This window comes from Salvia splendens, chromosome 15 (assembly GCF_004379255.2).
Source record: "Salvia splendens isolate huo1 chromosome 15, SspV2, whole genome shotgun sequence".
Taxonomy (NCBI): domain Eukaryota; kingdom Viridiplantae; phylum Streptophyta; class Magnoliopsida; order Lamiales; family Lamiaceae; genus Salvia; species Salvia splendens.
Genome location: NC_056046.1, coordinates 4,206,593 through 4,231,393, shown reverse-complemented (window position 1 = coordinate 4,231,393; position 24,801 = coordinate 4,206,593). Strand labels below are relative to the sequence as shown.

Sequence of the window (24,801 nt, the reverse complement as noted above, 5' to 3'; positions counted from 1 at the left end):
TGTTTCCTCAAAATTGAGAAATCATCGACAGGATCACGGCCAGAATTTTCGAAACATCTTATTTCGTGTCCATTGATGCAGAGGATTGCCATGGATCTTGAATCGATGAAACCAGTTTCTGGCTTTCAGCAATCTGAAGAGGCGAATGAATCATAGAGAAGCACAACTTTTTATGAGTCCTCATTAAATAATTGAAGAACAAAAAAAAACCTGTCGTAAAATCTCTTCTTGCTCTCTTCAATTGTGGCCTGCAAATTACATCCCGGCTAAGAAGATCCACCACCGATTGCTCGAAATCCCAGATAGATTACAATACGAAATTCCCCCAACTTTTTTAGGCTAGTAATGAAATCAATTTATAAAAATGAGGAAACATCACTGCATAAAAATGGGGAATTTATAAACTTGCGTGGGCTAGCGATGAACAAAACGCCAAGATGAATTAGATCGATTGGCGATCCGTTCCAATTGCTAGTTGGAATAACGACGGAACATATGTTAGAAATTGGAATAGCAAGCAGATTTAAAGCGATGGAGCAAATAACATAAATATATTTGAACTCAATCCTGTAAGTCATTCAAAATATACTACTGTTGAAGTTTTTGTTGAATCATCACAAATAATCTACAACGAAAAGCTCACATTTTTTAGCTATGTCTTCAACTAATGCAAATTAAATTGTGAATATTTAAGTCTAGTGTAGTCAAGGATGAATAGAAGGAAGATTTGGCTTAGCTTATAATTCACTCAGAAGAAATATTTTCATGATTTGTAAATAATCTTAGCTAAACGTCAGTTCCATATAAAAACTTAAACCTCGGAAATGGTATGGTCCGATTTTCGGCTTCAACGATCTATGAAAGTCAGCTGCGTAATTCAAATTTTACGCTGCTGGAGCGATGTTTCTCTCTCTTAGACTCTTCTTCTTCGCTCAAACAACTGCTGCAGATTCATGACCAGTTAATAATATCTGGCCTCCATCGCAACTCCTGCTTCGCTGAGGAGATCATCCAGTTGTGCACTTCCGGTTCACTTAGGGCGAAACATCAAATTGATTGCATAAATCATGCTCACCGTGTTGCTAATTGCTATCAAAACTTGGATTCTTCGTCATGGAACAGTGTGATAAGGGCCTACGCCACCTCCAATTCGGGCTCGCAGCGAGAGGCCATGAGGGCATTTCTCGATATGCGGTGGTTGGGAGTCGGACCCGACGACCATACTTTCCCTTATGTGTTTAAGTCGTGCGCTTCATTTTTCGGCTTCAGTGAGGGGCGGCAGGTTCATGGGGATGCGTTGAAGCATGGTTTGCATCTAAATGTGTATGTGCAGAACACCATGATTCATTGCTATGGGTCTTGTAAGATGTTGACGGATGCGTACAGGGTGTTCGATGAAATGTCTCACAGAACTCTTGTTTCCTGGAACTCGATGATGAATGTTAATGTGGAGTGTGGTTGGTTTTATGAATCAGTGGAGCTTTTTCTTAAGATGAGACGCAGTGGATTTGTGGCGGACGAGACGACCATGGTGATTGCGCTTTCTGCTTGTGCGGAGCTTGGGAATTTGAGCTTGGGAAAGTGGTTGCATTCTCAGGTGATTGAGAATGGTATGGTTGTGAATTGTCAGCTGGGAACAGCTCTCGTTGACATGTATGGGAAATGTGGGAATGTTGGTTATGCTAGTTTAGTTTTTGATAGGATAGTTCATCGAAATGTCTGGACATGGAGCTCTATGATCACTGGGTTTGCGCAGCACGGGTTTGCTAGACAGGCCCTCGAGATATTTCAAGAGATGAGGAATCAATCTACCAAGCCTAATCACGTGACTTTTCTTGGAGTTCTTAGTGCGTGTAGCCACGGTGGATTGACAGAGAACGGGCAGCGTTATTTCAAAGAGATGGAACAAGTGCATGGGATCAAGCCCATGATGGTACACTATTGCGCCATGGTAGACATGTTGGGCCGTGCTGGCCGTCTTAAAGAGGCTTACGAGTTTGTGATGAGCATGCCTATTGAGGCTGATGGTGTTGTGTGGAGGGCGTTGCTCAGCTCTTGTCACATTCATGACATTAATGACTACGGTGTGAGTGAGAAGGCGAGGGAGAAGCTGATGGAGCTAGAACCGAAGAGGAGCGGCAACCTTGTGATGATTGCAAACAACTATGCTGAAGTTGGATTGTGGGAGAAAGCAGGTGATCTCAGGAGCAAAATGAGAGTCAAAGGGTTGAAGAAGATAGCTGGAGAGAGCTGCATAGAGATAGCAGGTAACACTTTTAGATTCTTATCCGGAGACGACTCTTGCTTTGCTTGGGATGATATATTCTTGCTGCTGAAAATACTTAACTTGCATATGAAGATGGTCTGTTTTGAATGAAGTCTGATATCATATTTGAATGCAATCTGTCTAATGTGTTTTAGCTATAATTGCTGAAATCTATGTTGAAATAGAAATTGGTAGTGAGCCATCAAATGAATGAAAGCATGTAACTTTTTATTAATGATGATAAATATTTTAGCAAATCTACACTGTTATCAAAGGCTATGGATTATTTGTAACATGGAGATATAAGTACCAAGAACAAGGATAACAAGGCCTATCGGCATGATGAAGCCGATGATAGCCAATTCAAAACCAATCTTCCTATAAGCCTGTGAGAACTTCAAGTAGCATATGCATGGAAGCAATATTGAAGCTGTTGCACTAAAAAATGCTCCAATAAGTGACATTAGATACCCAAAATACGGCAGGGCCACAGCCACGATAACACTGGTTCCGACCAAGATAGGTCTTACCAGTAAACTGTAGAATTTTCTCTCACAGTAAGGTTGAAAATAGGTTTCAATTGTGTCAACTATTGGCTTTAACAACAATGGATATTTAGCTATAGGATTGATTAAAGCAGTGAAAGTTGCCACTTTAGAGCTATAACTGGTTGTTGGAAGAGTGAAGACTCAATGTTATCTGCGATTTTACTTCTGATCCGAACATTAGGTATCCGATAATTGCCATTGAAACATAGGTTGCTGTACTGAACACAAAGCCGACGAACAGAACCTGTCAAAAGGATTATATAAAACCTTCAACCGAACAAGTGAATCAAGAATAAAATCTCAAAGTTTACCAAGTGGAATTGTCTTTGATTACTGCTCGAGTTGTACAGAGTGGGAAAAACTGAATGAGCATGATAGCACATAGTATATAAGCTGCAAGCCGTAGGAAGTCCGCTCCAGTTGATAAGAACTCCATTTTGATGAAATCCAACACCATCAAATAGGCCTGACCATAAAACTGAACCTAGTATGACTACATAGGCTAAGACACCTGTGGCAGATATGTATGAGAGAGTCGTCATCTTATTAATCCAAATCAGTGGTAGTACCATGAGAGCGACTAATATGATGAAACTCCGTGGTCCTCCGATTTGGATACCATGTATGTTTGTTTCCAGATTTGGTAGTAATTTATGCAAGTTATCTCCAGCTAATATAAGAAAGCCGACGTCGATTAAGAAAAGTTCAAGATGAATGGAAACAGAGATAAGTATTCTTCCTTTTCTACCAAAAGCCTTGTCACCAATATCAGGATAGCTTCTTACACTCGGGTCTGCGTCCATACATCTTTTAATTAACAAGCCTGTATAGAAGGTCGCACTAGCAATGACGAACAGAGGTATAAGGCTTAACCAACCTCCAGATGATATGGCATATGGAATCGACATAATCCTAACCCCTGAAAAGAATGTGGTTTATTTGTTAAATCTCCAAATCTCAAAAGAGGGATTGTCATTATGTTAGAGAAGCCATGAGAGAGAGAGATAGAAACCTGCAAGGGTGTTGACAGTGTTGAAAGTTGTCTTGAAAAATGAGGTTGTTCCAGTTGAATTGTAGCTCACTGATTCACCTTTCTCAGATTTGTCCACGCCACAAACACCAAGCTTGTCGTTTTCTCTGACTTGCATCGTAAGTTTGTATGTGAAATTGGAACGAGAAAGATGCAGCCAAGTATTTTCAATTATTTCTGTTGTAGGAGTATATATGTTCTAGCTTTGGTGCCTGTTTCTTATATAGGCTGACTTCGAACATACTTGAATACGAAACAACTATACGGTTCATAATAAATTTGATACCGAATTATAGGCTTAGTTTCATACAATTTCTTCTCTGTTACATCTAATTGGTAATTTTTACTCTCAAAATTGTTTACAATAATCTATGTTAGCTAATAGATTGCCTAATAATTAGGTATCAAATTTCAATGTCCAGGTAACCTAACCATATGTCATTTAATCGCTACAGTATAATTATTAAATTTTCATCCCTTGCTGTTCGGTAGCTGTTTCTCATGGAAGTGTAGAGAGTGGGGAAGATTGGGTGACTACAGTAACAGAGTGTGTATAAACTCATACTAGTAGGTAGCCCTCTCCAGTTGAAGAACACTCCTTTCTGATTAAATCCAACTCCATCAGACTCCCCCGACCAGACAACTGAACCTGCTATGACCACGGTAACCACGATCCCAGTAGCAGATACATATGATAGAGTGGTAAGATTATCTATCCAAACAGTGGGCATGATTATAAGTGCAGCTAACAGAATACATGTTTGACGCCCATTGATCACGGACCTCCCTTGCACGTTGACTAGGAGATCAGGTAACAGACTGTGCAAGTTATCTGCAACTAGTATGAGGAAACCTATGGCTAGCAAGTAAAGTTCAAGATTCATGAAAATGGAGACGACGAGTCTCCCTCTGGCACCAAACGCCTTTTCACCTATGCCCGGATAGGTTCTTATGTTGGGATCGGCTTCCATACATTTCTTGATCAGTAGCCCTGTGTAGCACGTTGCACTTGAAATGACCAGCAGGAGGATCAAGCTCGCCCAGTCTCCACACGACAGCGCGTATGGAACTGATAGAACAGCGATCCCTGGTGATAATAGTAACATCATTGTAGTTGTTACAGAAGAAAAGAGAATATTAGTATATGAAGATAAGGAGAAAGAACATACCTAGAAGAGAATTTAGGCCATTGAAAGTTGTCTTCAAAAATGATGCAGTTCCATTATTACTATCAACCAATATTGGCACAGTTACAGAATCACAAGCATCCTGCATTGTTCTTTTTTGGCTTTCAATTCAAGAAACATAAGCTAAATTATAGTATATACATATATATAGGGTTGAATGTGCAGCTAAGATCAAATTAATCTCATCCAATGGATTAAAACATAGAAGGCTTAGACTGAGTTAAAACTGTGTATTGTTATAGTTTAATCGGAAGCATAATCACATGGGTATTATATTAATCCGTGATAACTAATGGCAGTTGATAGTTGTCATCGACACGATTACAGATTCAAAAATACTACACGTCGTCATAACATTGAAAATGCATGTATATTTGTGGTGATATGTTTAAATTATTAATGTCTTACTTGTTTTTGAGCAACTATTAAAAAATGCAAAATCAGAATCACGTTGTTGAGAAATCAAGACTTTTCCGATGGCAAAAATGACAAATGGTGTGAAGAATCATGACTGTTCAATAAAGAAAAGAATCGAGAATAGACGTGCCAAGGAAAAAGAAAGTTAGTAAGTAGTACTTTTAAATTAGATTGTCAAACAAGTTTAAAATTAATTAATCTATTCAAATTAACCCATAATAAATTTGAAATGGGTTTTATCACTAATCTAAATGCAGGTATTACATTTCCTTTGAATATTGAATTAGTAATACAGCTAATCGTAAATATTTAGTGTGATTGATTTATAGGTTTGAACACCCTGGACCTTTTCTTATTCATTATTTTCTTGATTGTATTAAAGAACAGTACATGAATTTGTCATGCTATGTTTATACTCCATTGTTTTGTTATTCTAGACAAACGGAAAAAGCAATGTGGACACGATAGTTTACTTTTTTTTAAAAAATTGTGTTGCTGATTGGCCGGATATTAGTGATTCCGGTTCCACGGATGGTGGAAATGAAATCGTTAGGCAATATTTGAGGCGGTTGTGGTTTTGAATCGAAATCGATAGTTCCAATTTAAAACAAGAATTAGTATAATATGTATGAAATGACACCTATTATAACCCAAACAATAGGCGGCGTCTTCATCACTAGTAGTGTAAGCGTCAATTTTTATTTATCTTTTTTCCTTCTTTTCGTCTCCTCACACTACGTCAAATTACACTTGTCTCTCCCCCTCTACTGTTGAATGCATTGTGAAACTTGGATTAATATGCTATTGAACTATGAAAGTGTGTATTAAATAGCCTATGGAACATGAATATTGGATAATTGTCGAAATATGAACAAATGGATTATTTAGTATGAATATTGTAAAAGAAGTTAGTATAAGTGTACCTTGTATTCTCATGTAAATATGTCACTAAAAATGTGAGGTAAAATATGATCTCAGATACAATGTGGTTAATTCTTGCATGATTGTTGGAATAACATGTTTTATATGAGCTGGTCCAGCTTGATTAATCGTGTATTATGCAATAACACTTGCGCTTGTATATTGAATATTTGAATTAGTATTGTAGAAATAAATAATTGAGCGTGTTACATTTTCTCCTTTTATTTCCTATATACACTTCCTTTGTGTCGGTATGTTTTCATGGGAGCCCACAAAGCCCAACTCCACAAACATCAGCCCAAAGCATCCGGCCCAACTTCTAGATAAAATCATGATCATGTTTATCCTCATAGTATAATTCTATTTCCTGATCATTGTCGAGTAATGTATCGAGTGCGAATTATTTATAAATTATTTTTTTCTGGTTTCTTTGTCAGTTCTTAGCCGAAACAAATCAAGAGAATCAACGGAGACACGAGGCGGAGAATAACGGCGGCGGTGCCTCCGTTCAACGGCGTCGTATCTTCCCCGGCCGTTTCAGCAGGAGAGCGGTTTCTGTTTGGCATTTTCACAAACAGATTGTCGCTAACTTTATTATAAGGTGTGCTGTTTCTTAATTGCCAGTATATCATCATATCCGAGTATAGTAGAACGAAATATTTCGTAAAATCATCTTATTAGACACTACTTATGTGCCTAAAAATTTCAGATTAAAGAGGATTAGAGGACTAACTAATCATTTAGAGGCGATAGGCCCATCTTACTTTTTTTGCTTCTATGTTCAACAGAAAAATAGTTTGTGCAATTTTTTGAATGGACATGATTTAAGTGTGTTATGTGTTACTGTTTCATCTTCTGATATGCAAAGAATTATAAAATGTGGAGAATAATATGATTTCATGTATATAGGGGTAATAAGGTATATACACAACATATAAATCTAATAAAAATAAAATCTACTAACATGGTAATTACTACTTAAACCCTATTATGGTAGAGAACAATGTCATGCATGATTATTCTTAGCTTATGACTCTAAGCTCATCATGTTGTGCTTTGTGCATATTTGACTACTAGTTGTAAAACCTGAACCTTAAATGAGTATCATTTGTGATATAATATACTCCATCAAAGTTGTTTTGCTACACTCAACTACTACTCCGTCCATCCCTCTGTAGTAGAGGAATTAAGAATATTGTGTTAAGTATAGATGAAATAAGATTGATGAACTGTAGCCAATAAAGGTATACAACTAAACAATAGAGGGACGGAGGGAGTACTATTTATTGTTATTATTTTGGTTCAAAATTCTAGTGTAGTGCTGCATGCTTATAGCTGTTTTTCCCTATTACATCTTGATGAATACTATACTGACTGGCTACATGTTTAGATTCTCAAATATCTGTAACAGACATGTATAAGTACCAACAACAAGAATAATAAACCCCATCAACACAGTGGATCTAATCACCACCAACTCAAATCCTAGATCCACACAAGCTCCACAAATTCTCAGGTAGCAGAAGCATGGCAGCAATATCGACCCTATCACCGTTGTGAAAGCTCCAATAAATGACATGAAAATTTCGTAGTAAGGTAAGGTTAGGGCTACAAGGACAGTGCTGCATAGCAGCATACTTCCTGTGAATGCGCTGCAGATTCTTTTGCCATGCACAGGCAGCAGCCGACTCTCTATTGCATCGACAATAGGCTTTAGAAACAGCGCATATTTAGCTACAGGGTTCACTAGAGCCGTATATGTAGCTACTTTAGCGCTCAATGTATTTGTAGGAAGGTTAAGAGTTATCTGAGACTGCAGCTGTGAACCGAACATCAGGTATCCCAAAATAGCCATTGATATGCAAACTCCCGTATTTATCACAAAACATACGATCAAAACCTGCAAAAACAACACCAATTAGCACTCACAAAAATCATTGTAGCCGATTTAGCCTTAGATTTATTTACCCATTTGAACTGTTTTCCGTTTCTCATGGAAGTGTAGAGAGTGGGGAAGATTGGGTGACTACAGTAACAGAGTGTGTATAAACTCATACTAGTAGGTAGCCCTCTCCAGTTGAAGAACACTCCTTTCTGATTAAATCCAACTCCATCAGACTCCCCCGACCAGACAACTGAACCTGCTATGACAACGGTAGCCACGATCCCAGTAGCAGATACATATGATAGAGTGCTAAGATTATCTATCCAAACAGTAGGCATGATTATAAGTGCAGCTAACAGAATACATGTTTGACGTCCATTGATCACGAACCACCCTTGCACGCTGACTTGGAGATCAGGTAACAAATTGTGCAAGTTATCTGCAACTAGTATGAGGAAACCTATGGCTAGCAAGTAAAGTTCAAGATTCATGAAAATGGAGACGACGAGTCTCCCTCTGGCACCAAACGCCTTTTCACCTATGCCGGGATAGGTTCTTATGTTGGGATCGGCTTCCATACATTTCTTGATCAGTAGCCCTGTGTAGCACGTTGCACTTGAAATGACCAGCAGGAGGATCAAGCTTGCCCAGCCTCCACACGACAGCGCGTATGGAACTGATAGAACAGCGATCCCTGGTGATTATAGTAACATCATTGTAGTTGTTACAGAAGAAAAGAGAATAGTAGTATATGAAGATAAGGAGAAAGAACATACCTAGAAGAGAATTTAGGCCATTGAAAGTAGTTTTGTAAAATGATGCAGTTCCTTTGTTACTAATACTATCAGCCAAGATTGGCACAGTTACAGAATCACAAGCATCCTGCATTGCTGTTTTTGGTTCTAAAATTCAAGAAACATAAGATAAATTATGCATGCATGCATACATATATATAGGGTAGGGTGTGATCCGTTTCTAACTTTTCTTAAGTTGCTAACTTGCTAACTCATCAACGCAGTGTATTAAAAATGTCAAAACAATGATACTGAAATGTCAACATAAACTTAAGATGATATTTTAATATATTGTGTGTACATTGTGTTGACATTTTAATGTGATCGTGTTGACATTTTTAATACACTATGTTGATGAGTTAGCAATTTAAGAAAAGTTAGCATTTTAGCGCTCCCCTATATAGGGTTGTGTAAGGATGAAATCACATCCTTAATGTTATGTAGTATAGCTAAGACTAAATTAATGTCATGATTCTCATCTAATGGATTCAAATATGGAAGGCTTAGATCTAGTTAAAACATGTGCTTATTATTATAATTTCGTTGTGACATCATTACATGAGTACAATTGTGTAAAATTATTATTAATTTGTGATAATTAATGATGGATGGCATTTGCCATCGTCTCCATTACAAATTCAAAATTACTAGCATTACAAATATTTACTTTTATTGATAAATAAATTGCAAACCCTGGACTAGTTTTCCATTTATGGTTTCCTTGATTGTATTAAAGAATAGTAGTACACATGTTTTTGTCATGCTAATTGACATTTGTTATTCAAGATAAACGAAAATTCATGTGGACACGTTTGTTTAATTATATCTAAAATTTTTATTGCTTATATAATGCATGTGTCTTGAGCAGTTGAGCCTATATATAGGGTCACCGCAGGCCGGAATTTAGCGACTCCGGTTCACAGAAGGTGGAATTGAAATTGGTCCGGCAAGGTTTGAGACGGTTCTGGTTTTGAAATGAAATAGACGGTTCCGTTTCAAAATAATTAGGCTCGAAATGATAAAAATGTGTTTTAAAACTCTGTGTGGAAAAAAATCTTCATTATAGAAGTAATTGAGATTTGAGTTACATTTTCTCCTTTTATTTACTAGATTTACTTCTTTGTGTTGGTATGTTTTCATTGGAGCCCGCTAAGCCCAATTCCACAAGCATCAGCCCAAAAATTGAGCCCAATCCAGAAGCAAGATATCTACCTAATTGAGTTGTGTTTAATTAGTTGATTTCAATAATGATTTGAACTCCCAATTTATTGTTTATGGTAAGAAAAATATCTTAGCAACTGAGTTGTGAGTTACGCTAAGAATTGGTGACAGACAGTGGAAAATTTGCTACAATTTGAAGCCAATTTTATTAGAAACGCTATGGACATTACTACTTCTTATTCTATTAAAAATAAGAAAGTATCGATTTATACTATTGTTTTCCCAAATTAGATTTATATGTCAACAGTTTCAAATAGCAATTGCAAAATCGCTATCTAAAATATGATAATATAAAAATAAAAGTAATATAGAGGTCCACACCTTCCGCGCAATAAATGAGAAAAGTGGTGAAGGGGACAAATTTAATAAAATATTGTAGTGGTAGATAAATTTGTCCTACCTTATGGTTATAAAGAGTAGGTCCTGATATTCGACAAGTTTATTGGGTTCATTAATACAAATAGAATGTTTACTTCAATGTAACTAGAATTAGAAAGGGATATATAGATATCACTTTAATCTAAAATCATATCCATTTAATAAAAAATATCATACTATAATTTAGAAATAACTATTGAAATTTTGAAATATAAAAAACAATGATCGTTTGGTACAAAAATATCTCAATTTGAGCAACACATTTGGACCTCAATTCACCACACTAGCTATAACTTTCTGTATAATATTTGTGTGTAATTATTTGTGAATATATACAGTAGTGCTCAAGGCCTGTAGGATGTGATTTATACCAACCGTATCAAATAAAGTTTTAAATGATCCAACTTGATAATAAAAATCCAACATGTGCCTTCTATACCAAAATTAAAATAATAGTAGTATTAAAAAGTAGTATTAAAAAAATAAACGCACTAGTAGAGTAGTAGTCTAGATCTACCTTGGGCCATATATATATCCAAAAAAAATACTAGGAAATTTTAAAAATTTGGGCCGCCGGTTCACAAAATTATTATAGCGCCGCCCTCTTTCATTCCTATTTAACCTTGTAAATTAATTAGATCGAATATACTATAATTCCTAATATAAGACTGATTTTATATTAAGGTAATGTTCTATATGTCAGACAAAATCAAACGAAAATATAATATAGAATAAGTAAAATAAATTTTATCTTTGATTAAATTAATCTAAAACGAAAATACAATATAGAATAAGTAAAATAAATTTTATCTTCGATTAAATTAGTCACGAAGTGAGGGTAGGAGATGAGGATAGGATGAATGATCTTGACACACATTGTAATTGTAGGAACCATGCACTTGCCATTAGTCAATAATATCACGAACTTTACCCTGAAGTTGTTATTTTTTACCAGTGAAAAAATTCTGTGTATATTAATAGATTGAAGAACAAATTTGGAGGGTGTGCTTCAAGAAAAATTATTCTTAAAGATTGAAAATCTTGAAACTCTTGAAGTTGTTGTCAAGAAATTACGGAAAAAATCCGTATCATGATATTATTTGTCGAAATTTTTTCATTGGTGGGAAATAACAAACTCGGGGTAAAGTTTGTGATATTATTTGTCAATTTCAAAGTTTGTGGGAAAAATCCAACTTTTTGAAAGTTACCTGATATTAGATGTCAATACCCCTTTAATCTTAAATATTTTATCTAATATTATAATATCTCATTATTATTTTATCTAATAAATCGAATATCATCTCTCAATACAACAATTTGAAAACATACCGATTATGAGCCTAAGTTTTGAAGGGAAAGGACAACCGATTCGGTAGTGGTCCTCCCTCCAAAAAACCAAGAAAAAGACCCCCTTATTAGTGGGGCCAACTCCATAAAACAACTACCCTACCCCATATCCATATGCCCTCCTTCTCCTTTTGTAATTACTATATTATATATAATGAAAAACCTGGTCATATAAACATCACTACTTTCTTGCTCCTCATCTACTCTCTTTGATCTCTGCAATTCTCCAATTCCCAAAAAAGAAGAAAATGGAGAACGATGGAAGTACCAACATTCCCACCTTCTTCAAACATAATTACCCGCCAGATTTTCTCAAAAAGGTAATTAATCACCCTCTTAATATCAGAGTATTATTTCTTTCCATAAACTTAGATTATCATGCATGTATCACTAATTTAGTGAAAAATGGTGCAGGTAATTGCGGAGATAATAGCGACATATTTATTGGTGTTTGTGACATGTGGCACGGCCGGTCTAAGTAGTATCGATGAACACAAGATTTCAAGGCTCGGAGCCTCCGTCGCCGGCGGTCTCATCGTCACCGTCATGATCTACGCCGTCGGCCACATCTCCGGCGCCCACATGAACCCCGCCGTCACCCTCGCCTTCGCCGCCGTCCGCCATTTTCCGTGGAATCAGGTCCCGCACATTTCATTATAAAATTAGTGTATATAAACATGGAACTCACTGTCACACTAAACTTTTTCCAAATGGGACATTTCATACTTCTATTTTACTAACTATAAATTTGTGTCACCCACCTAAAGTAAAACATACTTATATCATATGATCTTATTATATATTAATATAAACCAAGTTGATATATATTGGATTGAAGATATTTTCATAAAAATAATTAAATAAACCAAGCTGGTATATATTAAATTAAAAATATTTTTATGAGAATAATAAATTAGATAGTGGATTAATAATGTATTTCAACTGTGTCTTAATTACGTGCACATCTGAGGTGTTTGTGGGTAGTGTTGATGATAACATGTGAGATGAGGCCCTCAGCTCATCTATTCGAGAATTTGGGTGGACGTAGTTTTTCATGGCTTTAATTGTCGATATTTTCAATAAATATATAATAATATTATTGACAACAGACAATAGAATCTTTTTACTTGGAAACATAGGAGTACAACACATTTCCACCCCAATAATCATTATTTATACACAACCCCAAAACTACATTATTTTTTGGTAAGAGAGAGGAATAGAGATGGAGTACTATCATTTTTTGTCCTCTTGAAAACTCTTTGGTGTCTAAACACAACTAATAATGCAAGTCTCATTATCTGCTGACACTATTTGCCACCACTTTTACTTTTTCTCCTTTTTCCTTTACTTATTACGTAGTAAAACATGTGTCGTTCACAAAAGCTTTATTATAGAAGACTGGAGGAATAGTAAAAAAGAAAATTGATAGAAAAAAAAAGTGCAGGTACCATTTTATGCAGCTGCACAGGTAACAGGTGCTACTTGTGCTGGATTCACTCTACGTGTTCTATTACAACCTATGAAACATGTGGGCACAACTTCTCCTTCTGGGACAGACCTTCAAGCCTTAATCATGGAAATAGTAGTTACATTTTCCATGATGTTCGTCACCTCTGCCGTTGCTACTGATACCAAAGCTGTAAGAATCTCCCCATTCCCAACCAATAAACTTTTATGTTCCTATGTAAACTACTCCACTAATCCTGTTTTTGTGTCTTTGGTTATTAGATTGGGGAGCTTGCAGGGATCGCGGTCGGGTCTGCAGTGTGCATCACTTCCATCTTAGCAGGGTAAGTGAATACAGTAAAATATGATATGGTATGATATGATATTGATGTTCAATCATCTTTTGATAATGCAGGCCGATATCTGGAGGATCGATGAACCCAGCAAGGACGATCGGCCCTGCACTGGCAAGCAACTACTACAAAGGAATTTGGGTGTATTTACTAGGCCCAGTTTGTGGCACATTAGGTGGAGCTTGGTCTTATAACCTTATACGTGTTTCGGAAGATCCTACCGCTGCAATAACCCCATCCCTCTCACTGTCGTTCAAGCTCCGTCGTATGAGGAGCACCGACAGCAATGTGCTGCCAAACCAAAATCTCAACCATGTGTGATGTTTTGGCATGTACTTTACAATAATAATACCCAAAAAAATAAAGTTTTTACTTCACAAAAGCAAGTAGAGAGAACAGAATGTAGCATGAGTAAGTAGTAGTATTAGATTCTCCATAAGGTAGCAATTCCAGTTCCGTGGAATTGAAATCAATCCATCAAAATTTGTGGCAATTTTGGTTTTGAATCGAAATCAATGGTTTCGGTTTAAAACAATTCTGATTTTCAATTGAAAACGATGGTTCTAATTCAAAACAATAACTAGTTTTTTTATTGTGGTTTTATCAACTTTTAAATTTTTTGACAGAAAACCGAATGATGATTTAAAATTTCATAATGACTCATACTTAAAATTGGGCTCATGAAATGATAAAGTGTGTTTTAAATAGTGCGTATGCATATGGAGTATATAACATCTTAAGGTTATGGAACATTAATATTGATTAATGGGTTATCAAAATATGAATATTAGATAGAATGAGTTTCGTGAATATGTCACTATAATTACATACTACTATTAGGTTCTCCAGAAATACTAAATACTCAACTGAAAATTTCACTTAAGCAAAAGACAGATTTTGCAGAGAATCTTAAGAAGCCTGTTGCTTACAAACAACAAAGCTCTCAGGATTGATGGTGATGCTCTTTGTGCAATTATCAGTTTTGTATATTCCAACAAGTCGATCAGCCAACTCGAACATATTATTACGCAGGCTGCATGTGGAAAACAAAATTATGTGAGTACAAAAATATTACATACATAATCGAAAATGGAGCACGAATTTAGTTACAAGCACAACCTTATGATGATGAATTGTGCATCCTTTGTACGATCCTTTACATAATGCCCCACGATAGATACGTTCTTGAAATCTGCCATAAAGATTGAAGTTTGAGGGGATGCTATTAAAAAGCGATGACAGAGGGTTTTGAAGGGGGAAAATGACACAGAATTTCTGGTAGGTGTACCTAGAGCAGCATCGATCTCATCCATCACGTAAAGTGGGGTTGGTTTGTAATGGTGGAGGGCGAATACTAGGGCTAGTGAGCTGAGGGTCTGATATATCATCATTAGAAGTCAATTAGAAGCTTTAGTGTGCGAGTAAATGTTGCAGCGGAATCAAGAAATTGTCGGGGTACTGTGTTGTAGTCGAAAAAGTACCTTTTCGCCTCCTGATAAGTTGGCAATGTTCTTCCAGCTCTTTTTTGGTGGTCTGACACTGAAGACGACACCTTCTGAGAATGGATCTAAGGAGTCCACTAACTCGAGTTCAGCATCCCCTCCCAGTGTTATCATCTGCATAAAGGCAACATCACAATGAAAAAGAAATTAAACGCTTGACTGATTAAATCAAGCAACGAGAATTGAACAGAGATTGTGTTAAACCTGATACATCTCTTTCAGTTTCAACGAAATTGTGTTAAAACCAGCCATGAATTCATCTAACCTGGACATGTTAAACATGGCAAAATGTTTACAAGAACTGAGGATGTTAATAAGGAATTATTACTTTCAATTTTTCCATCAATTACCCACCTCTTCTTCCTCCATTCATCATATTGCTTCTTTATGTCATCACGTTGTTGAGTGACCAAATTAAGATCTGCAACTCTCTCATTATACAAACTAACTTTCTTCCGATACCTTTATCACAGAAAATAGAGTAAAAGCTCAGAAACATTAAAAAGAGCTATACACCTCTTTCTAAACTTGTGATCCCCAAAATGTTAATGCATACTCTGAGATTGAGTCAAGGTTTGGGTTCATGTCCTTCAATTGAGCTTCAAGGAGCGCCACCTTCTCAAGACCCTGCTTAAGGTCACTTGTTTGAGCAAGAGTTGCATCTGTCAGAACTATCTCTAGCTTCACCGGATCCACCAAATCCTTCTGAATCCTGCTCAATTTAGAAGGTTACCAAAACCAGCAGCTTATGAAATACAGAAATTCTGAAATATAGAAAAATCAAATAGGAAGACAAAGCAATGTTACGGTATCATTAAGAAAACTGTGATGCTTTAACCAAGACCAAACACTTACTGATCCAGGTGCTTTGATATAGATATTTCAAGATCATCAAGCCTTTTCTTGTAAGCTTTCCCCTTAATTTCTAGCTCCTTGCATGCTTTCCTCTTATCTTGCAGCTTGTATTCAGCATCAACCTGCGTAATATATAATATTGGATGGAATAGATAATTGATGCTAACAAAGAGTTACAAGTTAAGAAGAAACTAGTAAACCAGACCTGAGATGTTCGTAAGGTATCCATGACTTTCTTAAGGTTTTCATAGTCTGATTTTGCTTGGTCCAGAACTTCCTTATGCTCATTAATTACCTGCAAACACAACCACCGGTAACTTAAACAAGTTGCTTACAATTTGGCTTAAATTACAATATAAGTAGAAACTTGATATACAGAGAAATGAATGCTTACCCCCTGTATCTTAACAGAATCCTCCATAACTTTTATAGCTTTTTCTTCAGTTTCCTTGGATGCGGTACGTAATTTCTCCTTTTCACCCAATAGCCTTTCCTTCTCAACTTTGGACTCTTCAATCCCCTTCGTCAATTTTTCAATTGTCTTCTGGCCAGTTTCAATCTGGACTTTGCCGCGGTTGATCTTAGTGCTGTTTTTATCAATATCCTAAAAATTGGTGGGATGAAAAGTAAAAATGCCAAAATCAGGAAATGTAACGTGTTCAAGTTCTGTTCAGCATTATTGACTTTAACTTACAGACTGAATCTTGCTAACTTTAGCTTTCTGATTTTTCAGCCTTTCCCCTCCAGCATTTTCTATTTTGTTCTGGAGCTCCAAAGCCTGCAAAAATGGAAAAGTATACATGAGATGATAACTTCCTGGCTCAGTTTTAAGCCTCAGTTTACAAATGGAACTAATCCTCTTGCAGTAGCAACAAACTTTGAAATCTCACATACGATTAAGATCCTTACCTTTAAATGAGAAAATCTCAGTCGTGCATTTTCAGAAAGCAAATTGTAAAAGGACAAAGGAAGTAACAGATGTACAAGGCATTTTATATTTTTCATGCAACTTTTTCAGGATCATGTAGCTGATATATTGGCATAGAGATTTTGTGATACTGTTACCTTGTTTATTAGTTGTTCTGAACCTTTGAGAAGCCTGTTCATTTCTTTCTCTTCATCGGAAATGATGTGTTCAAGTTCTTGCAGCTTAGCCAGCTCTGCCTTTGATGCCTGTGATCCTGCCTTCAGTGAAGACAGCTGTTTTTCTAGATCTCCAAGTAATAGCTTTAGACTCTCTATCTGTCAAGTCAAGTATAGTTGATGTGATTGATGATCCTTGATAAGCTTATGAACAATATATAACCAACAATCTAACGCTGTTGAGCTACCTCCTTCCGGGTTTTTGTTAAATTCATCTCCAAGGGTGAAATCGCATTTTCTGAATCTCTGTAACTCCTAATAGCATCAGATATTCTGTTCCTAATATTATTTAGCCTTTCAGCCAAATCTGATAGCTCCTTTTCAGCAGTTGCCACAGCCTCTCCAGACACACTAGCACGAATAGAGGTCCCCATTTTGCCACCACTTGGCCGATTCCCACCACCAGTCATTGTACCAGATTTTTCAAAAAGAGCACCATCAAGTGTGACGACACGCCAGGATCCATTCTTTCCACCATAAGCGATTCGAGTGGCCTGTAATGTCAGGATAAACATAGAAGAAAGAAACCAGTGATTTAAGATATAATCTAATACTGTATGCTGGAAACAAAGGTGTTTGTGACATGGAAATATTTTGGAAAGTGCAGCGCAGGATATTTGCAAGCATAATCACATACCAGTAACGTGGAGAAAATGAAAAATATTCAACATTTTTTATGCAAAATTAGTGAATGGATGCTAATTTTCATTTCTTTAAAAAATTTAACAAGAAAAACAGCATGAGGCCTACCTGATCAATATCTTTAGCTACAATGGTGTTCCCCAGTGCTGCAAAAAAAGCAAGTTTCATCCTCTCATCCTGAACCTTGATGAGATCAAATAAGCGAGGAACACCCTCTGGTGTGACAACTTTCTCCCTTAACCTAGGTAGATGATTGGTTTGCTTTTCCTGCAAAGAACAAGGAATGTAAATTCCAGTTTCAAAAAAAGAATTTCTTCATATCTTTACAAAATTATTCTTGGCAATAAAAATCAAGCTCTTTCATCTAGTAAACTAGACAAATGTAAACTATTGGAAGACTATCTATATCTGAAGAGGTTATGAGAAAGCATTAACAGAAATGTGTCTCAAATGATTATTTTGCTTAATTAGTATATATTGGGAGAACACATGACTCTTAACTGATACAAACGATGTTAAAATAGCTAAGCGGACAAAATTATCTACCAGAATCATGAATGTAGCAACACCAAGGTTTTGGCTACGCAGCAGCTCGACGCATGCTTGGGCTGCAGATGTTTTCTCCACAACAATATAATCAAGTCCAGCACATGCAGTTGATATAGCAATATCATATTTTGCTGCAGAAAAGTTATGAATGATCAGAAAAGTATCAACAAGACACAACTGAATATCACAGAATATGATCCAAAAATAATTAGTACCAAATACGTTACATGCATTATACATTAGTTTTATATGGAACTTCAGGTTCACAGTATATATTCATTTCTGGGAACTCAGATGTAAACTAAGACTCCATTTTCCATTTTCACACAGATAATCCTAGTCTAGAAATGAGCAATTCACCATAGAAGGCATACCATAAACCAACAGACAGTTCATGGAACAAGGTTACCGTAGAAAATATAAACTCCTTGTTGCTTCTCTGACACAGTCAAATTCAGTCACATTCAAGTTCAGACTAAAATACTGCAAAACATAAAGAATAGATGTGTATTCACCATCAATGGCCCCTAGATCTCCCATTCGGCCATATATTCCCGGTATAATATTAGCTTCTTTAGCGTGAATTATTGCTTTTAAGACAGAACTTTGGTTCCTTTCAGATTCCATAGTAGATGACAGCTCAGCAACCCTTTGTCTAGCAGCCTGTTCTAGAGGAACTAACTTGTGTTGTTCTTCAAGCAAAGCCTGCAATTTCCCAATCAGCACCCCGATTTTTAAAACTAGGAATTACAAAAAAATTATCAAAGGAAAGTTAACATTATAATAGCTTACTTGCTCCACTCTACGAGCTTCAGATGCTTCAGATTTCTTCTTCACTAGCTCATTTTCAATATCTTTAACAGCTGAAGTTTTTGTCTCAATTGTTGCATTAATTTCAACTATCTTCTTCTTTGCATCTTCATATGCAGCACAACCAGCTTCATGCTGTAATACAGATACTAATCATCAGCAATTGTTAACAAAGAAACTCAGCTACCAAGGTCCAAAAACAGATACTTTTTAGATTTATTTTTAGCATGGAATATCAAGACAGGATAGGGATCAGCAGAATTAACTTAGACAACAAATCCAACAGTGCGCTATAGTTGAGACATCCCTAAATATGCAGTCCTCACTACCCTGCAAATCGTAGTATTTAACGATGCACATATTGACAAGTGATAAATTCACAGAAACAATATAAAAACGTGATTGCAGCAGACACACAGAAGCCTTGGGACTTGATAACTGCCTAACACTAAAAGATGCCTAGGTTCAATTTTCATAAATTCTAGAGGAGAAAAAGAAAAATACAGCAAATACCTACTAGTAACAAACATTGCAATGACAGCCATTATCACCAGCCTCACCTTTCTATTCAAGAGATCTTTTTCAGCAGAAGCAACTTCAAGTTTTCCTCTGCAATCAATCATTTGCTTTTCCCAGGGTTCTAGTTCAGTACGAACATCAGCAAGCTCGCTACGAAAAACTTCGGTTTCAGCTGTTTGAAAAGGACCAAATAAGAATAATTAAACACCAATAACAAGTCTGAACCTAAAAGGAATAGACAAGAGAATATAAAGATGAGATTAACAATCACTTTTTCATATGAGCTTACTTCAGAAAATGGAAACTTAAAAAATCAAAAAGCAAAATTCGGAAAAAAGGAGACAGAAAAGATGTGATAATGCCATTAAGGTAAACAAACCCTTTTCTTGGAAAAAAAAAACAGATTGCATGGCGATGTACTTAATAAACTTATTTCATAAGCCTGTGGATTCATAGATGCATTCCATGCTCATATAGAGACCACGAAGTAAATTGATTTGCTGCATTGAATTATGAATGCATTGTATTAAATATAAGCAGTTAGCCTGCATAGTGCTGTCAAGGCTAAGCATGTGTGTTCAATCACACATTTTTTTCATGTTCATATGCATCTATTAGGCAGTGAGAAATAAATGGAGTAATAAATAAATTGATCAACAGAAAGTCCATGAAATTATATAAACTTGAGGATGCACATCCTGAGAAAGAATGATACACCATATAGCATTCCGAGTTCCCAGTTATAGAAGACACCAAAAAGTTGAAGGAGCCACCTTTAGAAGTTTCTTCTATTTCTTCCAAGATCTTCTCCTCGTTCACTAACTGTTTCTGCAGCTGACAAATTTGTTCCTCAAGCTTAGGAATCTCAATCACAGAGTCCTCGCACTCTTTAGTATAATCTGCAATTTTGGTCACGTCCTAAGGAAAACTCGGGAAATATTTGGTCAGATACAAACAATATGTGAAGTAAGAAAAATGCCATACATAACATGTGCTATTGTTTCTCTTACCCTTTCGAGCTTGTCATTCAGCTTTTTTATCTTTTTCTTCAAGTGGTCATAATCTTCTCGATCTTTCAGGTTCTGCCTTTCAAATTCCTTTATATCATTTCTTGAGCGCCGGAGATCATTATCCAGTTCCTGAAATTTCCAAAAATGATGAAATATTAAAACAAGGTTTGGCATATGCTTAAGGAAATCATCTTCACTAAAAAGTTAAATGAACAAGCACATCCACAAATGATGGTGTAAAGAATGCTAAAAGTAAAACCTCATGTCTCTTCATGTACTTCACATGCAAAGCTTCAAGTTCTTTCAATGTTCTGGTATTTTCTTGTATTTTATTCCTGTAAAACATAGCCAATTATCTTTCGGTAGAAGTCAAAAAGTCTATCAAAGAGTTTAAAGTTTAAACTCATGAGAAGAATATCACCTTTCAGACTTTACATTTGCCTCTAGGCTAGAAATAGCTGCCTGAATATCTGCTATTTCAGTGATATTATTTTCAGAAGCCAACTTGGTAGCTTTCTCTTGCCATTTTAACAGTGACAGTTCCTTAAGCATGTATTCTTCTGCTTCATTCTTGACACCCTGGTAAATTGAGTGATTAATAATAATGTGAAAATTCCTTAACTACATACATGAATCAATAGAAGTCTACAAAATTTACATTGAAATCACACCTCCAGGCTCTCTGTTTCTTTCTCAGCCAACTTCACCATTTGAACCACACTAGTTCTCTTTTCATTAAGTGCTTCCAGCCTAAAGAGTTGAAACAAAATATTAACAAACAAATTGTTGAAAACTGTTTATGTGAACTTTAGCTAACAAAGCAGTCAGCGCATCTACATTAGAATCCTTTTGCTTAGTGGAAACACTCAATTACATGAATTATTTTGAAAAATAACAGGTGCCTGCAAAAATCGTATGCAAGAAAACAGCAAGCAATTCTCCATGATGCAGTTGATAACTTACTCCTTAAATGATTCATCAATGTTTTCTACATATTTGTTAGTTCCAATAATATCCTCAAGATACTCTAGAAAGCCTTCATCATGAGGCCCCTGTGCCTTTGGCTTCATAAGTGATATTTGTTCCACCTCACCCTGACGAAAAACAGAGCACTCAACTAGTGACATAACAAACTCGGGGATGCCGCATATGCAGGAATAAGCTTAAAAGATTGTGAAGTGTGAACCTGAAGAATCAGAAATCGGTTGTTATCCAAATCAACACCTTTCCCTCTTAAAAATTTGGTCACCTCTGTGAAATTACTTGCTCTATCGTTGATATAATACTTAGAGGAGTTATCCCGAAATGCAACGCGTGTAATTATGAAATCACTTCCGGAGACAACTTCATAATTCCCATCATCCTACAAGCAAGCAAAAATCAGTACTGCAGAACCTGAGGCACCACCTTCAGAAACAAAATACAACTCCCAAAAGAGGCTATACCAAATCAATAATCTCCTGAAAGTGAACTGATACACCAGCACTTTCCAAGTTCTGGTGATTTGTAGAGTTGTGAATAAGCTCCGAAACTTTATTTAGCCTCATCTGCATGTTACATACACCGAAATTTAAAATAACAATGCAAAATGCAGTATTTCAACTTTCAAAAATAAATCCAGCATTTCAGAAATCCACCTGTTTAGCTCTCTTCCCAAACACAAAAAGCATCGCATCTATGACGTTGCTCTTCCCACTTCCATTAGGACCGACCACAGCGGAGAAATTCTGTACATAAAAAACAGCACTCTCAACGAATTGCACCAGAAACTCAACTGAAATCTCGTACTTGACTTCTCTCCAGCAACAATGTTAGCAAAAATTGAAAGCATTTCAACAAAAACGAAACCCTAACCTTGTGAAAGGGGCCAACGCGCTGTTCGCCCGCATATGATTTGAAATTCTTCATCACCATCTCCTGAATAAATAGCCTAGGAGCTGGGGTCGCCTTCCGAGTTGGCTCGGGAACGGAGTCGGCGGCGGTGGTTGTCGATTCCATATCTATCCCCATTGGTCGATATTCAGCCAAAAAAATGGGGTATATTATGTTTCGTCAACTGGAGTCCTTGATCTCTACTAAGCAGTGAGCACTTCTGCACTTCGCACGGCCGTTAACAAAGCAATTGTGGAAACTTGTGTGAGAGTGTCCGAATTCAGTAGAAGAAGCGATGAAGCTTGAAGAGGAGTGGAGAGTGGAATTTCAAACCAGTGAAATATTTGGGCGGGAATGTGAAATCTTCGTTACAAATGATAATTGGGCCAGTTTTGTGTTGATTAAGTCTATTGGCCCATAGTTCCTATATCCTAGGCCCCGGCCCATGTGACCTTTGGAAGTAATGGACCTAAATATTTTACAAATATACAGTATTTCATTTTTCCCGATTTAGTGGTTGTATTTCATCTTGGCACCTGACTGAAAAAATGGGAAAGAATAAAAATGGAATAATAAGAGAATTTTTTGACAAAAATCAAAATTATCACTTAGTTTGAGACGTGCTAATAAAAAAGATACACATTATTAATTGGAATGGAGGGAGTAACTTTTAGTTGAATTTGTGTATGTTATTATATGTATATTCCTTTTTCATTGCTGATAATAGAAGCCACATTTCATTTTAAATAAGTGAAAAATAGATGTGGCATTCTATTAATCTATTTCATCCATATTTTCTTATAAAAGCGGAATTCAATATTGATTAAAACTCTGTGTTAAAAATAAATAAGACTCTTATTATCATACAAATAGAGTTATTAATTGTGGTGGTGTGTTTTGAAATTTTTTACTACATATTTGTTCATAATTTTTATATAATGGTGTCAAGTTTCAATTACACAAGTAGGGATTACGATTATGAATATAAAGAAGGTGTCAGAATTCTAAAAGTAGTTGGTGCTAATAAGTTTATATGTTACGAAATCAGTTTTCCGATTGTGAGTTTTGATTTCTTATCTTTTTTAAAAAAATTGCGATATACACTAAATTTAAAAAAAAAAGGGTAAACTTTATCAAAATATTTAAATAGAATAAAATAAGAGGAGAAATATTTTAAAAGTAAAGCCAAAAGTTTAAAAATAATTATTCGACAAAAAACAGAATCCAAAAATCTGAAAATAATAATAATCCGAGTAAACTAATGCAAGTTCACAAAAAATCGAAAAGGAAAGTAATTAAATTAGTTAAGTAGTAGTGATGTAAAGTTAATTGTTCCCTAATTGGAATTGGAATTGGAATTGGAATATGAAGGATCCCAATTCCGAACATTATAAATAAATGGTTTAAAGCTTTGTGCCTCACAAAAAAATCCATTGATTTCTTGCATCACCAAGCATGGATCCTGAATACTATTACCACACCAGTTTCTCCATAACCAAAAAGGCAGCCCGCACCACAATATTCCCTCACCTCCAAATCAATTTCAACCTTTCCCTCCACAAAGAATACACCAACTACCTCATAAACTTCGAAACCGGCCCTCGCCATCTCCCTCTGCCTCTCTCGCACCGCAGCCCCAGCACGGCCCTCATCATCGTCCGAGAACATCTCTCGTTCGACGACGTGCAAGAGGCGGTGGGAGCAGCCATAGGCGACAGCCTCCGCGGTCACGAGCGCAGCCACGCGATCTTGCTGGCGTGGGAGCGGCTGCTCGGGGCTTTCTCCCCGCAGGAACCCTTGCCCAAGTACGTCGAATTGGATTTCGATATGGATGTGTGGACCAGGTACTGGTACGTTCACGGCGAGGGGAGCGACGACGGTGGCGGCATGGTTCCTGCGGCGGAGGAGGAGATACGGATGCTCGAGGAGTGCGATGTGGCGGAGGAGGAGAGGTACTGTTCGATTTGCTTGGAAGAGCTTGGTGTGGCGTTGAGAATGCCGTGTTCACATGTGTTTCACGGCGGTTGCATTAAGGATTGGCTGCGGAAGAGCCATTATTGCCCGCTTTGCCGATACCAGATGCCCACAGCCACCACCGAGTAG

At 36.6% G+C, this 24,801-nt stretch overlaps 6 protein-coding genes and 1 pseudogene across 9 annotated transcripts; 3 read left to right on the top strand and 4 right to left on the bottom strand.

The window, feature by feature from the left end:
* Nucleotides 1-54: 54 nt before the first annotated feature.
* On the top strand, nucleotides 55-5,103 carry LOC121768742 (pentatricopeptide repeat-containing protein At2g36730-like). 4 transcript variants are annotated; one of them, XR_006043403.1, is made up of 3 exons: nucleotides 55-2,267; nucleotides 4,337-4,546; nucleotides 4,648-5,103. XR_006043403.1 is itself a non-coding variant. In XM_042165281.1 (2 exons), exons 1-2 carry the CDS (start codon nucleotides 830-832, stop codon nucleotides 4,399-4,401), a joined length of 1,503 nt encoding a protein of 500 aa, XP_042021215.1. In that variant the 5' UTR covers nucleotides 55-829; the 3' UTR covers nucleotides 4,402-5,103. The 4 variants fall into 4 exon arrangements, 3 of the variants coding, with proteins under 3 accessions (XP_042021215.1, XP_042021217.1, XP_042021214.1); XM_042165281.1 differs by having other exon boundaries at nucleotides 4,337-5,103; XM_042165283.1 differs by having other exon boundaries at nucleotides 4,300-5,103.
* Nucleotides 2,474-4,243, bottom strand: LOC121768743 (annotated as a pseudogene).
* On the bottom strand, nucleotides 4,404-5,119 carry LOC121768685 (amino acid transporter AVT1I-like). The gene is made up of 3 exons (XM_042165227.1): nucleotides 5,014-5,119; nucleotides 4,567-4,931; nucleotides 4,404-4,493 (listed from the first exon to the last, which is right to left on the bottom strand). Exons 1-3 carry the CDS (start codon nucleotides 5,117-5,119, stop codon nucleotides 4,404-4,406), a joined length of 561 nt encoding a protein of 186 aa, XP_042021161.1.
* Nucleotides 5,120-6,753: 1,634 nt separating this feature from the next.
* Nucleotides 6,754-9,142, bottom strand: LOC121768684 (amino acid transporter AVT1I-like). Its single transcript, XM_042165226.1, has 3 exons — nucleotides 9,031-9,142; nucleotides 8,338-8,948; nucleotides 6,754-8,269 (listed from the first exon to the last, which is right to left on the bottom strand). The coding sequence occupies exons 1-3, from the start codon at nucleotides 9,140-9,142 to the stop codon at nucleotides 7,748-7,750; spliced, it is 1,245 nt and encodes a 414-aa protein (XP_042021160.1). The 3' UTR covers nucleotides 6,754-7,747.
* A 3,016-nt stretch (nucleotides 9,143-12,158) lies between these two features.
* LOC121767186 (aquaporin NIP2-1-like) lies at nucleotides 12,159-14,370 on the top strand. Its single transcript, XM_042163402.1, has 5 exons — nucleotides 12,159-12,314; nucleotides 12,409-12,633; nucleotides 13,442-13,636; nucleotides 13,726-13,787; nucleotides 13,859-14,370. The coding sequence occupies exons 1-5, from the start codon at nucleotides 12,243-12,245 to the stop codon at nucleotides 14,115-14,117; spliced, it is 813 nt and encodes a 270-aa protein (XP_042019336.1). The 5' UTR covers nucleotides 12,159-12,242; the 3' UTR covers nucleotides 14,118-14,370.
* A 168-nt stretch (nucleotides 14,371-14,538) lies between these two features.
* LOC121767497 (structural maintenance of chromosomes protein 4-like) lies at nucleotides 14,539-23,022 on the bottom strand. The gene is made up of 28 exons (XM_042163778.1): nucleotides 22,681-23,022; nucleotides 22,464-22,553; nucleotides 22,272-22,373; nucleotides 22,013-22,189; nucleotides 21,790-21,920; nucleotides 21,498-21,576; nucleotides 21,248-21,405; nucleotides 21,086-21,161; nucleotides 20,827-20,955; nucleotides 20,590-20,734; nucleotides 19,858-19,988; nucleotides 19,280-19,432; nucleotides 19,003-19,192; nucleotides 18,485-18,618; nucleotides 18,047-18,205; nucleotides 17,485-17,790; nucleotides 17,219-17,395; nucleotides 16,848-16,931; nucleotides 16,548-16,757; nucleotides 16,359-16,448; nucleotides 16,154-16,275; nucleotides 15,855-16,010; nucleotides 15,653-15,760; nucleotides 15,503-15,563; nucleotides 15,278-15,412; nucleotides 15,085-15,172; nucleotides 14,916-14,988; nucleotides 14,539-14,829 (listed from the first exon to the last, which is right to left on the bottom strand). Exons 1-28 carry the CDS (start codon nucleotides 22,834-22,836, stop codon nucleotides 14,706-14,708), a joined length of 3,744 nt encoding a protein of 1,247 aa, XP_042019712.1. The 5' UTR covers nucleotides 22,837-23,022; the 3' UTR covers nucleotides 14,539-14,705.
* A 1,124-nt stretch (nucleotides 23,023-24,146) lies between these two features.
* On the top strand, nucleotides 24,147-24,801 carry LOC121768682 (E3 ubiquitin-protein ligase CHFR-like). Its single transcript, XM_042165224.1, has one exon. It carries the CDS (start codon nucleotides 24,154-24,156, stop codon nucleotides 24,799-24,801), a length of 648 nt encoding a protein of 215 aa, XP_042021158.1. The 5' UTR covers nucleotides 24,147-24,153.

Excerpts from the sequence above, each read along its gene's own strand:
- LOC121768684 (XM_042165226.1), bottom strand. The coding sequence starts at position 9,142 with ATGCAGGATGCTTGTGATTCTGTAACTGTGCCAATCTTGGCTGATAGT. Across the intron at positions 8,949-9,030 it reads TGGCCTAAATTCTCTTCTAG|GGATCGCTGTTCTATCAGTT; the intron begins GTATGTTCTTTC and ends TATAATCACCAG. Across the intron at positions 8,270-8,337 it reads ACGGAAAACAGTTCAAATGG|GTTTTGATCGTATGTTTTGT; the intron begins GTAAATAAATCT and ends TTGTTTTTGCAG.
- LOC121768685 (XM_042165227.1), bottom strand. The coding sequence starts at position 5,119 with ATGCAGGATGCTTGTGATTCTGTAACTGTGCCAATATTGGTTGATAGT. Across the intron at positions 4,932-5,013 it reads TGGCCTAAATTCTCTTCTAG|GGATCGCTGTTCTATCAGTT; the intron begins GTATGTTCTTTC and ends TATTATCACCAG. Across the intron at positions 4,494-4,566 it reads CACTTATAATCATGCCCACT|GTTCAGTTGTCTGGTCGGGG; the intron begins GTTTGGATAGAT and ends TGGTCATAGCAG.
- LOC121767186 (XM_042163402.1), top strand. The coding sequence starts at position 12,243 with ATGGAGAACGATGGAAGTACCAACATTCCCACCTTCTTCAAACATAAT. Across the intron at positions 12,315-12,408 it reads CGCCAGATTTTCTCAAAAAG|GTAATTGCGGAGATAATAGC; the intron begins GTAATTAATCAC and ends AAAATGGTGCAG. Across the intron at positions 13,788-13,858 it reads ATCACTTCCATCTTAGCAGG|GCCGATATCTGGAGGATCGA; the intron begins GTAAGTGAATAC and ends TTGATAATGCAG.
- LOC121768742 (XM_042165280.1), top strand. The coding sequence starts at position 830 with ATGGTCCGATTTTCGGCTTCAACGATCTATGAAAGTCAGCTGCGTAAT.
- LOC121767497 (XM_042163778.1), bottom strand. The coding sequence starts at position 22,836 with ATGGGGATAGATATGGAATCGACAACCACCGCCGCCGACTCCGTTCCC. Across the intron at positions 18,619-19,002 it reads AGATCTAGGGGCCATTGATG|CAAAATATGATATTGCTATA; the intron begins GTGAATACACAT and ends ACTTTTCTGCAG. Across the intron at positions 16,276-16,358 it reads ATACCTTACGAACATCTCAG|GTTGATGCTGAATACAAGCT; the intron begins GTCTGGTTTACT and ends TATATTACGCAG.
- LOC121768682 (XM_042165224.1), top strand. The coding sequence starts at position 24,154 with ATGGATCCTGAATACTATTACCACACCAGTTTCTCCATAACCAAAAAG.